The 17,709-nt window shown below is 42.2% G+C and overlaps 1 protein-coding gene across 2 annotated transcripts in view; it reads left to right on the top strand.

Moving 5' to 3' along the window:
• Positions 1-17,709, top strand: part of TESC (tescalcin) — a 63,861-nt gene that overhangs the window by 11,895 nt on the left and 34,257 nt on the right. For both annotated transcript variants that reach the window (XR_009697376.1, XM_061169941.1), the window contains exon 2: positions 14,773-14,842. Coding sequence is in view for 1 of the 2 variants with exons in the window: in XM_061169941.1 (XP_061025924.1) it covers positions 14,773-14,842 (70 nt within the window). In the remaining variant the exon portion in view is untranslated. The remainder of the gene's footprint in view (positions 1-14,772; positions 14,843-17,709) is intronic.

Genomic DNA, 17,709 nt, shown 5'->3' with positions numbered 1-17,709 from the left:
TTGCTTACTTTGGGAGATTCACATAAAAGGAAGCATACAGTAGTGGCCTTGCGTGTCTGGCTTCTTAATGTCGTGTTTTCAAGGTTCATCCAGGTTGTATCAAGTGTCACTGCTTCATTCTGTCTCATGGTGGAATAATGTTCCATTGGATGGAGATGCCGCATTTTGTTCATCTGTTCACAAGTAGATGGCCATTTGGGTTCCCACGTTTTGACGATTAGGCATATTGTTTATGTGATTTGATTGTTTTTCGTGGTATGAACAGCCTCATGTAGGCAGTGCTATTATTATCTCTGAGTTACGGAGGAGGAAGTAACAGTCTTGGGGAGAAGGTTTAGTAAGACGAGAAGCTGGGGGTTGAACCTGCAGCTCTTGGCAGCGATGGGGTTAGCTCACCTTTCTGTCTGGCCGGGCGCATCTCTGTGTTGCAGGACCTCGGCCAATGCCTGGGTTGAGTACTGGCCAGTCTCTCGGGGCACAGCCAGCAGGAGAGCTTTGGGGGTCCTGGAAGCCACCAAGCCCTTCCCAGTGATGCCACTTGGAGTCCCAGAGCCTGCATCCAGGCTGGCACTGCCGGGGGAAAGGGAGGGAGGCAGGGTGACTCTGGGGCGCCCCTGGAGAAAGCAGCCAGCATGCTCTCAACCGCCCTTGCTTCTCTCAGCTGTGTCTTGAGCGCCCTTCCCTACCTGGACTGCTACAGCTGCCCACCTCTCAGTGGGTACCCAGCCCCATCATCTGCATCTGCCCTCCATTCGGTTGCCGGGCACATGGGATCTTGTTCTGTGGCTTAGCATCCTCCGGAAACTCAGGGTGAAGTCTCAATGCCTTAGTCTGACGTGTGTGCCCCCCACTCCTGTGCCCCCGTTCCTAGTCCGCCTTCCACCCGTGCTAAAGGGCTTGGAGCTCCCCGAGTTCTTCCCACTCTGCCTGCGCCAGCCCTCAGCCCCTGGGATCCCATCGGGCATCACCTCCCACCCCAACCCCGTGGACTGGAAGCCCCGCTCCAACTTTGGTGCTCCTCGGCAAGCGGACACTGCACTTAGGACCCTGGATCCCAGCGAGGTGAGGGCTCTGCCTTCTGTGTCTGCATCCTTGGCATCTGGCAGGTGCCCAGCAAACCAGAGGCACTCAGTAAGTATCTCTTAATGAGTGGTGGGGGCACCTGTCAGAGGGTTGAGCAGATACAGGTGTGCCATGGAGGAGTCCATCAGGCCCTCACACCCCTGAGGGCAGCCCAGATTCTGGGAGGAAGAAGCAAGTGGTATTCTATATGCCCCTCACCACCAGGCTCATATAGTCCTGACCACCCCATAGCGGATGTGGGTCAATGGGGACCTTCGGTTTCCTTGCAAGTCACATGAGGGAGGCTGGACCTTGTGGGAGATTTCGGGCCTGTTTCTTGGCGCCTAGTCTCCTCCCGCCCTCCTTCCTGAGTGTTGTCTCTGACCCCTGGTCTGTACGTCTCTGCTTCCCCAGAGGCTCCTTGCTTAGCATACCAGGGCGGCAGGCTGACCGTTGGGGCCGGGGCCAGGCTGAGACCCCATATCCATTAGCACCCCACTCATCCACTTTCTGTGTCCGTAGATTTGCCTGTTCTGGGCATTTCACATCAATGGAATCACACACTATGTGGCCTTTTGTGTCTGGTTTCTTTGCCTCAGCAGAATGTGTTCCAGGTTCATCCACGTTGTAGCAGGTGTCAGTACGCCATCCTTTTTTATGGCCAAATAATATTCCATTGTATGGATAGAACACTTTTTTATTAAATCAATTTTTAATCAAATATTGTTCTTTGTTTCCTTAAATATGTAGTTTTTAGTAAACAAGCAAACTGAATATGGGAGGAAAAAACTATTTGCACTGCCTGCCTTTTTTCTTCTTCCAGTTTTACTGAGATATAATTGACATACAGCACTATATAAGTTTAAGGTGTGCAGCATAATGATTTGATTTACATACATCACGAAGTGATGATCACAGTAAGTTTAGTGAACATCCATCATTTCATATAGATACAAAATTAAAGAAATAGAAAAAAACTTTTCTTTTCTTGTGATGAGAACTCTTAGGATTTTCTCTCAGTAACTTTCATATATAACATACAGCAGTGTTAATTATATTTACCATGTACATTACACCCCTAGTACTTATTTTTTAAATTTAATTTTAAATTTCTATTGGAGTATAGTTGATTTACAATGTTGTGTTAGTTTCAGGTGTACAGCAAAGTGATTCAGTTATACATATACATATATCCATTTTTTTTCAGATTCTTTTCCCATATAGGTTATTACAGAACACTGAGTAAAGTTCCCTGTGCTATACAGTAGGTCCTTGTTGATTATCTGTTTTATATGTAGTAGTTTATGTTTATCCCTAACTCCTGATTTATCCCTCCCCTCCATCTTTCCCCTTTGGTAACCGTAAGTTTGTTTTTGAAGTCTGTGAGTCTGTTTCTGTTTTGTAAATAAGTCCATTTGTATCATTTTTTAAAATTCCACTTATAAGTGATATCATATGATATTTGTCTTTTCTCTTTCTGACTTACTTCACTCAGTATGACAATCTCTAGGTCCATCCATGTTGCTGCAAGTGGCATTATTTCATTCTTTTTTATGGCTGAGCAATATTCCATTGTATATATGTACCACATCTTCTTTATCCATTCATCTGTCAGTGGACATTTAGGTTGCTTCCATGTCCTGGCTATTGTAAGAGTGCTGCAGTGAACATTGGGGTGCATGTATCTTTCAAATTAGTTTTCTCCAGATATATGCCCAGTAGTGGGATTGCTGGATCGTATGGTAGTACTATTTTTAGTTTTTTAAGGAACCTCCATACTGTTCTCCATAGTGGCTGTATCCATTTACATTCCCACCAACAGTGCAAGAGGGTTCTCTTTTCTCCACACCCTCCCCAGCATTTGTTTGTAGACTTTTATTTTTTTAACATCTTTATTAGAGTATAATTGCTTTACAATGGTGTGTTAGTTTCTGCTTTATAACAAAGTGAATCAGTTATACATATGTCCCCATATCTCTTCCCTCTTGTGTCTCCCTCCCTCCCACCCTCCCTATCCCACCCCTCGGGGTGGTCACAAAGCACCGAGCTGATCTCCCTGTGCTATGCGGCTGCTTCCCACTAGCTATCTATTTTACGTTTGGTAGTGTATATATGTCCATGCCACTCTCTCACTTTGTCCCAGCTTACCCTTCCCCCTCCCCGTATCCTCAAGTCCATTCTCTAGTAGGTCTGCATCTTTATTCCCATCTTGCCCCTAGGTTCTTCTGACCTTTTTTTTTTTTCTTTTTTTAGATTCCATATGTATGTGTTAGCATACGGTATTTGTTTTTCTCTTTCTGGCTTACTTCACTCTGTATGACAGCCTCTGGGTCCATCCACCTCACTACAAATAACTCAGTTTCATTCCTTTTTATGGCTGAGTAATATTCCATTGTATATATGTGCCACATCTTCTTTATCCATTCATCTGTTGATGGACACTTAGGTTGCTTCCATGTAAGAATGCTCAATTATCATTAATCATTAGAGAAATGCAAATCAAAACTACAATGAGATATCATCTCACACCGGTCAGAATGGTCATCATCAAAAAATCTACAAACAGTAAATGCTGGAGAGGGTGTGGAGAAAAGGGAACCCTCTTGCACTGTTGGTGGGAATGTAAATTGATACAGCCACTATGGAGAACAGTATGGAGGTTCCTTAAAAAACTAAAACTAGAACTACCATACGACCCAGCAATCCTACTACTGGGCATATACCCTGAGAAAACCATAATTCAAAAAGAGTCATGTACCAAAATGTTTATTGCAGCTCTGTTTGTAGACTTTTTGATGACGGCCATTCTGACCAGTATGAGGTGATACCTCATTGTAGTTTTGATTTGCATTTCTCTGATAATTAGTGATGTTGAGCGTCTTTTCATGTGCTTTTTGACCATCTGTATGTCTTCTTTGGAGAAGTGTCTATTTAGATCTTCCACCCGTTTTTTGATTGGGTTGTTTTTTTGATATTGAGCTGCATGAGCTGCTTTCTTAATCCATTCAGCTGTTGATGGACATCTGGGTTGTTTCTACCTTTTGGCTGTTGTGCATTGTAGTGCTGTGAACATACATTTATGGGTTTTTCTGTGGGTGTATGTTTTCATTTATCTTGGTTATATACTTAGGAGCAGAATTTCTGGATTGTGTGGTAAATCTATGTTTAATTTATTGAGGAATCACCAAACTGTTTTCCACAGCAGCTGCACAATTTTCCATTCCCACCAGCAATGTCTGAGGGGTCCAGTTTCTCCACAGTGTCACCAATGCTAGGTATTTTCTGTTTTAGTTTTCATTATAGCCGGTGAAGTTAAAATTTTTTTAATTTAAATAAGATTACACAAGTAATCCCTATTAATTGCAGAAAAGTTAAAGGACAGATAAGCAAAGATAAGGAGCTAGAGGAGGGAAATGTCCTGTCATTCTACCATCTGGAACAATTTACTAATTTTGTTGTGACCCTTTCGTAATTTTTCTCGTGCACACACTTGTATAACAATATGAACTTTCATGTAAATGAGATCTTTGTTGCCTGTTGGTTTTTCCATGTAATGATATTCCAGGAACGTTTTCTGATGTCCCACGATATTTTAAACATATTTTCTCAGGCTGTGTACGATACACCAGGATTTATTTAACCCGTTTCCCGTGGCCCGGCATTGCCCCAATTTTTTACTGTTTGAAACAGGCAACGATGATTACTCTTATCTGTTTATCTTTGTACATATGTCTCGGTTCCTCAGGATTCATTCCTAGGGATCAAGTTGCTGTTTCAGAGCGCGTATACCAAGCACTGTCCAGCACAAATATAATGCGAGGTGGAATAATTCTAAATTTTCAACGAGCTATATAGATGGAATGTAATTCCCGATTTTCTAGTAGCCACAGTAAAAAAAAAAAAGTAAAGAAACAGGTGAAGTTAGTTTAATAATATATTTTATTTAACCCATTATAACTAAAATATTATTTCAAATATAATTAATATAAAAATTATTAAGACAGTTTACGTTTTTTTCGTACTAAGTCTTTGAAGGCCGGTATGTTTTTTTACACTTCAGCACATTTCAGTAGCCACATGTGGCTCTGTATTGGGCAGTACAGGTGTATACTTTTTTGTTTAAGCTTTTGGTACAAAATGACAAGTCACTCCCCCCCCCCCCCAAATTGGGCAGATGAAACTCCCACCAGCCCCATGGAAGGGTGTACATTTCCCTCAGGTTGAAATCTAACACCCAAAATAACGAGGTTGAGATGCCAGGCTCCAAGGTGTCTCTGCCTCTCGTTCCCATGGCAACTGTGACCTCACAGGGGCCTGGAGAGAGGGCTCAGAGTGAGGAGCGGGGAAACTGGAAAAGCTTCCGTCCCGGGAACCCTTGAGGGGACAACAGACAGGGCCTTCCAGGGTGTGACATGGGCACATGTGTATCAGGCGCTCACGGGACAGACCTTATAGGGGGCCCAGGGTCAGCCTGGGGGGCCGGAGTTGAGGGCACAGGAGCTTAGCTGAGGGCTGAGCTCTTGGCTCTGAGGATTTGAGTGCCAAAAAGAGGGGACCAGAATTGGGGAGTTTGTCCTCCTAATTCCTCTGCTTTCAGTCAAGCAGGACAGAAAGGTGCGTGTGTCATGTGTGCATGCACTTTGGATGCAGTTAGCTGGAAACTCTTCATTAGAGAAATCTGGTCTGAGATGGTTTATTGTTTACACAGCGCTTCCTTTCTGTGTGACCTTGGGCAGGTCTCAGTGTTCCCATCTCTAGGTTGGGGAGAAAACTGTCCCTACCTGATAGGACTGATTGAGGGTTATGTGAGCCAAGGCTTGTCAAGAGTAGAGTCGAACACAGTGCCCAGGACACAGCTTGATGAATGCCTATTGTTAATTAATGGCTATTGTTGTCATGATTATGCACTAACTTCTTTTTTAATGTCTTTATTGAGATATAACTCACATCCCCTGCATTTCACCCATTTAAAGTGTCCTCAGTTTGTAGTATAATCACAGGGTTGTGTAACAATCTAATTTTGGAACATTTTCATCCCCCCTCGAAGAAACTCCTTTGCTATTAGCAGTGATTCCCTCTCTCTTTCCACAGCCCCAGGCAACCACTGGTCTACTTTCTGTCTCTATGGCTTTGCCTCTCTGAGTGTTTCGTATAAATGGAAACCCGCCAGGCGTGGCTTTATGACAGGCCTCTCTCACTTATTTTTCATGGAGGTGGTGTAGGAGCATGTGGTTGGCGTTAATTTCTGATCATTATTTCTCAACAGATCAGTGTATTTAAAAAAAAATTATTGAAATATAGTTGATTTACGATGTGTTAGTTTCAGATATATAGCAAATGACTCAGTTATACATATATATATTCTTTTTTAGATTCTTTTCCATTATAGGTCATTATAAGATATTGAGTATAGTTCTCTGCTATACAGTAACACCTTGTTGTTCATCTATTTTATATATAGTAGTGTGTGTATGTTAATCCCAAACTCCTCATTTATCCCTCCCTCCCCCCTTTCCCTTTTGGTAACCATAAGTTTGTTTTCTATGTCTGTAAGTCTATTTCTGCTTTGTAAATAAGTTCATTTGTATCATTTTTTAAGATTCCACATATAAGCAATATCATATGATAATTTGTCTTTCTCCGACTTACTTCACTTAGTATGATAATCTCTAGGTCCATCCATGTTGCTGCAAATGGCATCAGTGTATTTTTTTTGATCTGTGGGTTAGAGCTGAGAACTCTAATTGGCCAATGTAATCTGATCACCCAAAGCGAGGCAGTGTGGGGTGTCAGTTAAAAAAAAAAACCTAAACTAAACCACACATGTTCTGCCAGACAAACTAAGTTCAAATCCTGGGTCTGCCTCTTTCAAGTTTAGTGACCTTGAGCAGGTTACTAATCTCCTCAGAGCCTCTGTGTGTCTGTAAAATGGGAATCGTCTATCTGTTGGTCATTGGGTCATGGAGAGGATTAAATAAGCACACATGTGCCCAGGATGCAGTACTTGCCAATGAATGATTCACCACTAACAATATTTTTGAGATCCCTCGGCTGTCCCATATGGGACCATATTGTGTGCTTAAAATATTCATTACATGATTAATAAATATATATTGTATATTAGAGAAGGTTTGGAAAATACAGATGAATCAAAGCAAAACAAACATAGTCTTTAATCCCAGCATTGAGAAATAATTGCTATTATTATTTAGGGAAAACAGGTCGATTTTCTTTCCTTACTTACATACATTTGTATATATTTAGATGTTTTCCCAATGGGGGTTCATGCTGTTTTCATAGCAGTTGTTTTTAGACAACATTATGTTGGAATGTATGTTCACATTCAATACACAACTGTCACTTTTAAAGGCAGCATCTTTTTTAAAAAATTGGCTAAACCTACCATGAAGTATTTAACTGATCTGCTCTTGGTGGGCCCTGAGGCTGAGTCCGGTTTTTACACTATTGTAGAGAATGCAACGGTGAACGGTTATGTACTCATGTTGTTGTACCCGTTGGATTTATTCTTTCAGGATAAATCCCCGCTAGGTAGAATTGCTGATCTTCTTAAGTAAACGTTTTATTGCGATATCACATCACTAGTGAGAAAAGTGCATCACTAGTGAGCATGCAGATCCCAAAACTTTCTGAGAACACATCTATGTAACCTGCAGCTGGATCAAGAATTAAATGCTTCCAGTTCCCAAAAACCCTCTCATGCCCATTCAAATTACTGCCCCACAAGGGCAACTTCTATCCTAACTTTTTGAAAAATTAAGACGTTATTATGAGCCATTTTAGGTTAACAGCAAAATTCAGGCGAAGGTACAGAGATTACTCATGGCCCCCTGCCCCCCACACACGCACAGCCTCGCCCACTGTCAGCATCCCCCACCAGAGGGGACATTTGTTACAATTGATGCACCTCCATTGATACATCATCACCCAGAGTCCACCGTTTACATGAGGGTTCTCTCTTGGCGTCCTGCATCCTATGGGTTTGGACAAATGTATAATGACATCTATCCATAATTATAGTATCATACAGAGTAGGTTCACTGCCTTAAAAATTCTCTGTGCTTTGCCAACTCATTGCTCCCCTGGTAACTGCTGACCTCGTTGCCATCTCGGTAGTTTTGCCTCTTCCAGAGTGTCATGTAGTTGGAAGCATACCGTATGTAGCCTTCCTATCCTGACTTAACACTGCAGATGAGTTTTGCCCGTTTTTGAGCTTTATGTAAATGGAATCATAAAGTATGTACTCTTCCACGTCTGGCTTCTTCCGCTTGTTATTGTGTTTTGGAACTCACCCAAGCTATTGTCCGTACTATTTGTTCATTTTCACTGCTGTATCCTATTCCATTACTTGCATATACCACACACTTTATCTGTTCTGTCACTGCAGGGCATTTGGATAATTTCCAGTTTAGGGCTCTTCAAATCGTACTGCCATGAAATCCTTCTACACATCTTCTGATGTGTGCAAATATGCATTTCTGTTGGGTATGTACTTAAGAGTGGAATGGCCAGACCATGGAATACACGAATGTCCGTGCTAACATACATGTGATGTAAGTGGCTGTATTTTCCTCCAGAAAGGTGATAACTGTCCCCAGGGGTTACCTGACCTTTCCGAGTGTCAGTTTCTACATCTGTAACATGAGATGCAGCCTCCTCCCAGGGCGTCATGAGGAACAGATGAGCTAATGTGTGGAGATGAGCCCCATTCCCCCAGCACATAGCAGGCCTTTGGGATGGGTTGGTCATTGTAAAGAGTATTTTCTAGCCAACAGCAGCTTCTAGAAAGGCTTGAGAATTCTGAGTTGCATATTCTTTTTTATTTTAAATATTTATTTATTTTGGCTGTGCCGGGTCTTAGTTGCTGCACACGGTATCTCCATTGCGGTATGCGGTATCTTCTGTTTTGTTTTGTTTTTTTTAGTTGCTGGCATGCGGGATCTTTTAGTTGTGGCATGTGGACTTCTTAGTTGCGGCATACACGCGGGATCTAGTTCTCTGACCAGGGATCGAACCCAGGCCCCCTGCATTGGTAGCATGGAGTCTTACCCACTGGACCGCCAGGGAAGTCCCCTGAGTTGCAGATTCTTGAAGAGATCACAGCTCAAGCCTGAGGCTAAAAAAAACATGAAGTAAAGTAAGGTGACCAGTTGGCCCAAGAAATTAGCTACCTCTGGAACAGGAAGCGAAAAAATGCTTAAGGGATGAGAAATGCCAAGAGGATGGTGCAGGGAGAGAGCCCTTCCCCAGCCCAGCCACCATATCGGAAAGTTTTGTTTTGTTTTTTTTAATTTACTTATTTTATGTTAATTTTTTTGGGGGGTGCGTTGGGTCTTCGTTGCTGCGCACAGACTTTCTCTAGTGGCGAGCGGGGGCTACTCTTCATTGCGGTGCGCAGGCTTCTCATTGCGGTGGCTTCTCTTGTTGCGGAGCATGGGCCTTAGCCATGCGGGCTTCAGTAGTTGTGGCTCGCGGGCTCTAGAGTGCAGACTCAGTAGTTGTGACGCACGGGCTTAGTTGCTCTGCGGCGTGTGGGATCTTCCCCGACCAGGGCTGGAACCCGTGTCCCCTGCATTGGCAGGCGGATTCTTAACCATTGTGCCACCAGGGAAGCCCCGTTTCAGAAAGTTTTGCCTGAACTGTCCATAGTCCCCAGGCGCCAGGCCTAAGGGCCTCAAACACTAGGATATTCTGGGAAAAGAGGTGATGATGTGTAGCGGTTAAGGGTGGGCTGTGGAGCTGGGGAGTTTTGAGGCTGAATCCCAGTTCTACCACTCACAGTTGTGTGATCATAGCACCCTCTGAGCTGCACTTTTCCAATGATACAACAGAGGGAAAAAGTATCTATTCACAGGGTTGTTTTGAGGAGGAAGTGAGAAGGTACACATACGGGCTTAATATTGTGCGTTTCATAAAATAAGCACTGACACGTGGGTGGAAGCCTTCTAAAGCCTGGAACCCACCAGGCCCAATCTTAGCTGTGGAATAAACAGGGCCTACCCACCAAAAATGGTAATTAAAAAAAAAAAAACTGTACGTAGGTTTTCTAAAACAGTTGGGGGTGGGGAGAGGGGGAATTGGATGACAGCAGTCAGAGGGTACGATCTTGCAGTTATAAGATAAATCAGTACTAGGGATGTGATGTACCACATGATAAATACAATGAACGTTGCCGTATGTTATACATGAAAGTTGTTAGGAAAGTAAATCCTAACAGTTCTCATCACACGGAAAGAAATAGTTTTTTCTTTTTTTTTATTTAACTTTTATTGGAGTACAGTTGATTTCCAATGTTGTGTTCATTTCAGGTGTACAGCAAAGAGATTCAGTTATGCATATACGTATTTTCATTCGTTTGCAGATCCTTTTCTCATATAGGTTATCACAGAGTATTGAGTAGCGTTTCCTAAGCTGTATAGTAGGTCCTTGCTTGTTATCTATCTTGTATACAGTAGGGTGTGTGTGACAATCCCAAACTCCTGATTTATCCCTCCCCCCAGCTTTTCCCCTTTGGTAACCATAAGTTTGTTTTTGATATCTGTAAGTCTGTTTCCGTTTTGTAAATAAGTTCATTTGTATCATTTTAAAAAATTAGATTCCACATATGGGTGATATGATATTTGTCTTTGTCTGACTTCACTTAGTATGATAATTTCTGGTTGCATCCATGTTGCTGCAAATGGCATGATTTTCTTCTTTTTTTATGACTAAGTAATATTCCATTGTATATATGTACCACATCTTCTTTATCCATTCCTCTGTCAGTGGACATTTAGGTTGCTTCCATGTCCTGGCTATTGTAATAGTGCTGCAGTGAACATTGAGGTGCATGTATCTTTTTAAATTATAGTTTTCTCCAGATATGTGCCCAGGAGTGGGATTGCTAGATCATATGGTAGTTCTGTTTTTAGCTTTTTAAGGAACCTCCATACTGTTCTCTATGGCGGCTGTACCAATTTACATTCCCACTAACAGTGTAGCAGAGTTCCCTTTTCTCCACACCCTCTCCAGCATTTATTTATTGTTTGTAGACTTTTTGATGATGGCCATTCTGACTGGTGTGAGGTGATACCTCACTGTAGTTTTGATTTGCATTTCTGATAATTAGTGATGTTGAGCATGTTTTCATGTGCTTTAGGCCATCTGTATGTCTTCTTTGGAGAAATGTCTACTTAGATCTTCTGCCCATTTTTTGATTGGGTTGTTTGTTTTTTGATATAAGAGCTGCATGAGCTGTTTGTTTATTTTGGAGATTAATCAATCCCTTGTTGATTGCTTCGTTTGCAAACATTTTCTGCCATTCTGTGGGTTGTCTTTTTGTTTTGTTTATGGTCTTCTTTGCTGTGCAGAAGCTTTTAAGTTTAATTTGGTCTCATTTGTTTATTTTTGTTTTTATTTTCATTACTCTAGGAGGTGAATCAAAGAAGATATTGATGTGATTTATGTCAGAGAGTGTTCTGCCTATGTTTTCCTCTAAGAGTTTGATAGTGTCTGGCCTTACATTTAGGTCATTAATCCATTTTTTAAAATTTATTTATTTATTTGGCTGCATTGGGTCTTCATTGCTGTGCACGGGCTTTCTCTAGTTGCAGCGAGCGGGGGCTACTCTTTGTTGTGGGGCACGGGCTTCTCATTGCAGTGGCTTCTCTTGTTGCAGAGCACGGGCTCTAGGCACGCAGGCTCAGTAGTTGTAGCTCGCGGGCTCTAGAGCGCAGGTTCAGTAGTTGTGGCGCACGGGCTTAGTTGCTCCACGGCGTGTGGGATCTTCCCGGACCAGGGCTCAAATCCGCATTAGCAGGCAGATTCTTAACCACTGCATCACCAGGGTAGTCCCCATTAATCCATTTTGTTTATTTTTGTGTATGATGTTAGATAATGTTCTAATTTCATTCTTTTACATGTAGCTGTCCAGTTTTCCCCAGCACCACTTATTGAAGAGACTGTCTTTTCTCCATTGTATATTCTTGCCTCCTTTGTCATAGATTTATTGACCATAGCTTTGTGGATTTATTTCTGGGCTTTCTATCCTGTTCCATTGATCTATATTTCTGTTTTTGTGCCAGTACCATACTGTTTCAATTACTGTAGCTTTGTAATATAGTCTGAAGTCAGGGAGCCTGATTCCTCCAGCTCCATTTTTCTTTCTCAGGATTGCTTTGGCTATTCGGGGTCTTTTGTATTTCCATACAAATTAAAAAAAATTTTTTTCTAGTTCTGTGAAAAACGCCATTGGTAACTTGATAGGGATTGCATTGAATCTGTAGATTGCCTTGGGTAGTATAGTCTTTTTGACAATATTGATTCTTCCAGTTCAATAACGTGGTATATGTCTCCATCTGTTTGTATCTTTTATTTCTTTTATCATATCTTATAGTTTCCTGAGTACAGTCTTTTTCCTCCTTAGGTAGGTTTATCCCTAGGTGTTTTATTCTTTTTGCTGCGATGGTAAATGGGATTATTTCCTTGATTTCTCTTTCTGATCTTTCGTTGTTAGTGTATAGGAATGAAGAGATTTCTATGTATTAATTTTGTATCCTGCAACTTTACTGAATTCATTGATGAGCTCTAGTAGTCTCCTGGTAACATCTTTAGGATTTTCTATGTATAGTATCATGTCATCTGCAAACAGTGACAGTTTTACTTCTTTTCCAATTTGGGTTCCTTTTGTTTCTTCTTCTTCTCTGTTTGCCATGGCTAGAACTTCCAAAACTGTGTTGCATATAAGTGGTGACATTGGACATCCTTGTCTTGTTCCTGATCTTAGAGGGAATACTTTCAGCTTTTCACCATTGAGAATGATGTTAGCTCTGGGTTTGTCATATATGGCGTTTATTATTTTGAGGTAAGTTCTCTCTATACCCACTTTCTGGAGAGTTTTTATCATAAATGGGTGTTGAATTTTGTCAAAAGCTTTTCCTGCATCTATTGAGATGATTATATGGTTTCTATTCTTCAGTTTGTTACTGTGGTTTATCACACCGATTGATTTGCAGATATTGAAGAATCCTTGCATCCCTGGGATAAATCCCACTTGATCGTGGTGTATGATCCTTTTAATGTATTGTTGGATTCGGTTTGCTAGTATTTTGTTGAGGATTTTTGCATCTGTGTTGATCAGTTTTATTGGTCTGTAATTTTCTTCTTTTGTGTGGTATCTTTGTCTGGTTTTCATATCAGGGTGATGGTGGCCTCATAGAATGAGTTTGAAAGTGTTCCTTCCTCTGCAAGTTTTTGGAAGAGTTTAAGAAGGATAGGTGTTAACTCTTCTCTAAATGTTTGATAGAATTCACCTGTGAAGCCATCTGGTCCTGGACTTTTGTTTGTTGGAAGTTTTTTAATCACTGTTTCAATTTCAGCACTTGTAATTGGTCTGTTCATATTTTCTATTTCTTCCTGGTTCAGTCTTGGAAGGTTGTACCTTTCTAAGAATTTGTCCATTTCTCCTAGGTTGTCCATTTTATTGACGTATAGTTGTTTGTAGTAGTCTCTTATGATCCTTTATATTTCTGTGGTGTCTGTTGTAACTTTTCCTTTTTTCATTTCAAATTTGATTGATTTGAGTCTTCTCCCTTTTTTTCTTGATGAGTCTGGCTAAAGGTTTATCAATTCTGTTTATCTTTTCAAAGAACCAGCTTTTAGTTTCATTGATCTTTTCTGTTGTTTTCTTCGTCTCTATTTCATTTATTTCTGCTCTGATCTTTATGATTTTTTTCGTTCTACTAACATTGGGTTCTATTTGTTTTTCTTTCTCTTGTTGCTTTAGGTGTAAGGTTAGGTTGTTTATTTGAGATTTTTCTTGTTTCCTGAGGTAAGATTGTATTGCTATAAACTTCCCTCCTAGAACTGCTTTTGTTGCATCCCATAGGTTTTGGATCATTGTGTTTTCATTGTCATTTGCCTCTAGGTATTTTTTTGGTTCCTCTTTGATTTCTTCAGTGATTTATTAAATTTTGCATATGAGATGATGAACATTCACTAAACTTACTGTGGTCATCGTTTCACAATGTATGTGACTCAAATCATTATGCAGTATACCTTAAACTTACACAGTGCTGTACATCAATTATATCTCAATCAAACTGGAAGGAAGAAAATGAAACAATTGAGGTTATCTAAATACATTGCCCACAACAGCAATGATCAAAATTCTATTTCTTTTCCTTCCACTTCTCTTGCTTTACCAGATTCTCTGTATACTTCTTACTACGGGTCTCCCAAATCACTTCTGGCACCAGCCTGAACCACTTTCCCCCTTCCCTCCTCCTCTGTCTCTTTTAATGTGACACATGAAGCCCCTTTTTCAGTGGGGAAAATGCCCATCTCTAGGAGTGGGAGGGGAGGAAGTCAGACAAGCAGATACCATCTCTTTAATGAGCTGAGGAAAGAGAGGGTGACCTGGTTCACGTTTGTCCTGTCCCAGGAGCTGTTATTAGTAGTAATTGTCTTATTGCTAAGGGGGCAGAGCTAATAATAATAACCCCAGAGCTGTGTTACCAGGAGGAATGGCAAACCCGTTCTCTTTTTCTTCATCCTGAGCTTCGTTTTGCCTTGGTAGGAGGTGGCGAGAGAATGGATGGAACAGGAGGGTGAGGGTGAGGGTGAGGCTCCAGCCCCCCTCCTGTAGCTCCGAGTTCAGAGGTCAATGATGCCTTTCTCACTTTTCTTTTTTCTTTTTTTTCTCCTACTTCTTAGTCTCATCTGACCAGATCGAGCAGCTCCACCGGAGATTTAAGCACCTGAGTGGAGACCAGCCCACCATTCGGTAAGATCAGCAGCTGGGTTTGGGTGTCGGACAGGGCCGTGACCCTTGGGGATGTCCCTTTCCGTTTACTTCTTCCCCTGAGTGCTGGCTGGCTCTGCCAGAGCCCCTGGGTAGCCCCATTTCCTGAGACAAAGCTGTAGTTGTCGTAATGCTTTTGGTTCCTTATAGACAAGATGTCCTCAGCCGGGAGGAAAAGAATCTCATCTGTTTCTACTGGGATCAGAAAATTATAACTGGAGTGAAAACAAGGGGCGGGGACAAAGAGCTGGTCAGCTACCCCTACCTTACCTTGCCTACCCTGGAACTCCAGACACACATGACGGGCCTGTTGAGTGCCAGGATCACACCCAGCACTGGGCACCCCAAAGATGAGTCGGTTGTGGTGCGGCTCAATTCAGGGGCTTGAATGCTGTCACGAGGCCCCGGCTCTTGACTCTGCTTCCTTTGGTTGGTAGTTCCAGCCTCAGGCAGGATGGTGGGCGGCAGCCTCAGATTTCTGTCAGGGAAAATCACCATTTCACATTGAGTTATTTAATGTGAATCTTGTAGAAACTGGGTGGGTTACTTTTTTGTGAGGAGGAACGCCTTGGACTGTTTGCCTTCTTCTACGAGAGCGTGTTCAGTCTTAGGTGGTGGTGGTTATTTAGAACTAAGTTAGTGAGAAGACCTAGTCAATGAGTCGAGCACAGAGTTGGTGAGGAAGCTTCGAGTTGAACTAAAGCAAGCAGTTTCCAACGTAAAATGAATACTGTTCTACCACAAACTTTCTAACAGATGTAGTTTCCTAAAATAGACATTCAGAGTCGCAAGGTTACGGTCTTGGAACTTTAAAATAAACCTTTAAATAGTCCAGGAAAACATGTTTTTTTCTTAGTAAATGGACTTAAAATTTAACTAAGTTTTTATGGAAAGCAGCATGTAAATACTATCCACTTTCTCTCGTCTGTCTAAACAAAGGCATGTTGTTAATCCAGTGCATTATATTCTCAGAGCATCCATTTCCAGAGCTCAGAGTCTGGTGGTCTCAAGGTTCTGATGGCCTCTGGTCTCAGTTTGATTATATCCAGGGCGGGAGTAAATTAAATCAGGACTGACTTCTTGAATTCTACACATCTCACTCACTAAGCCCAGTGAAGAGCCCAGCAAAAGTTCCTCTGGCTTCTCATTGGCTCTGATGGGGTCACATGCCCAGCGCTGAGCCAATCACCATAGCCAGGGGTTGGAAATGCGAATTGTTTTTTCCCAGAGCTGTGAGTGAGCAGGGCTGGGTCATCTGCCAAGGGCAGGGGTGGAGGGTGGAGTGATTTCCCAGGGCTTCCTTGGACCAGGGGCTGAGGAATGGGTGCAGGTCTCAGGGGAGGTGACACATGTGCACCTAGATTTTGGAACATGGAGGTGTCAAGGGCAGCCTTCATTCCTTTAGAAATTCATGGGCACATGCTCTGTGCCAGGTGGGCAATATCTGTGCTGGCAGGCGGGACCACCATGCAGCTCACAATTGGGGGTGTGTGAAGGCGGGGCCCCCTTTCTCAAGATAATTTTCCACCAAGCTGTGCCCCCAGCCCTATCATAAGCTGCCTTGGGCTTCTCATTATTATGGGTCTGGGGTCCATGGGTCTTGGCTTGGTGAGGGGTCTCAGGTTCAAATTCCACATGTGTTTTCAGACTTGGGGGAAGCAGAGGCAAAACCCAGACTTGGGAAATGTATCATATTTGGATCATCCATATCCCTGGCTGCGTGACTTTGGGTTAATTGTTCTGTTTCTCTGAGCCTGTCTCCTCTGTAAAGTGAATGTGGTCATTTGATTTGAGCATTAAAAATGAGCAGATGCAGGATGCTTCTGCTCTGAGCTGGGTTCCTTGGCATTTGGCAAACAGGACTGTCATCATTCGACCGTTGGTGAGGTCATGAGGACCCACCTTGAGATGTCCAAGCAGTGGCCGTTGATTATAGGGCTGGAGTGGAGGTGGGGAGCACAGACGCTGTGTGAGCAGAAGGTGGCACTGCTGGTGGAGGCCCCTCCCACTTTGAGATTCCAGCATTGGGGCCCTGACTGTGTTGCCCAGGGGCCCCTCGTGGGCCTTTGCAAGGATGTACTGAAACGTTGAGCTCTACACTGGTTCTTTTTTTTTTTTTTAATGTTATTGAAGTATAGTTGATTTACGATATTCTGTTAATTTCTGCTGTACAGCAAAGTGATTCAGCTGTACATATATATATTCTTTTTCATTATGGTTTATTACAGGGTATTGAATATAGTTCCCTGTGCTATACAGTAGGACCTTGTTGTTTATCCATTATTTTTTTAATTGAAGTGTAGTTGGTTTACAAAGTTGTGTTAATTTCTGCTGTATGGCAAAGTGACTCAATTATACACATATATAGACTTTTTTTAAAGTTATTTTCTGATTAATCTTTTTTAAATTTTATTTTATTATTTATTTGGTTGCACAGGAGGGCTCCGTAGTTGCGGCCCACGGGCTCCTTAGCTGTGGCATGCGAACTCCTAGTTGCGGCATATACGTGGGATCTAGTTCCCTGACCAGGATCACACCTGGGCCCCCTGCATTGGGATCGTGGAGTCTTAACCACTGCGCCACCAGGGAAGTCCCTACATTCTTTTTCATATTCTTTTCCATTATGGTTTATCCCTGGAGATTGGATATAGTTCCCTGTGCTATACGGTAGGATCTTGTTGTTTATCCATCCTGTATATACTAGTTTGCATCTGCTAACCCCAAACTCCCAATCCTTCCCTCTCCCTCGGCAACCACAAGTCTGTTCTCTATGTCTGTGAGTCAGTTTCTGTTTTGTAGATAGGTTCATTTGTGCCATATTTTAGATTCCACATATAAGTGATATCGTA

The sequence above is a fragment of the Eubalaena glacialis genome, chromosome 15, assembly GCF_028564815.1.
Source record: "Eubalaena glacialis isolate mEubGla1 chromosome 15, mEubGla1.1.hap2.+ XY, whole genome shotgun sequence".
Taxonomy (NCBI): Eukaryota; Metazoa; Chordata; class Mammalia; order Artiodactyla; family Balaenidae; genus Eubalaena; species Eubalaena glacialis.
The sequence above is the reverse complement of the archived record's forward strand: the minus strand, read 5'-3'. Positions and strand labels throughout refer to the sequence as shown.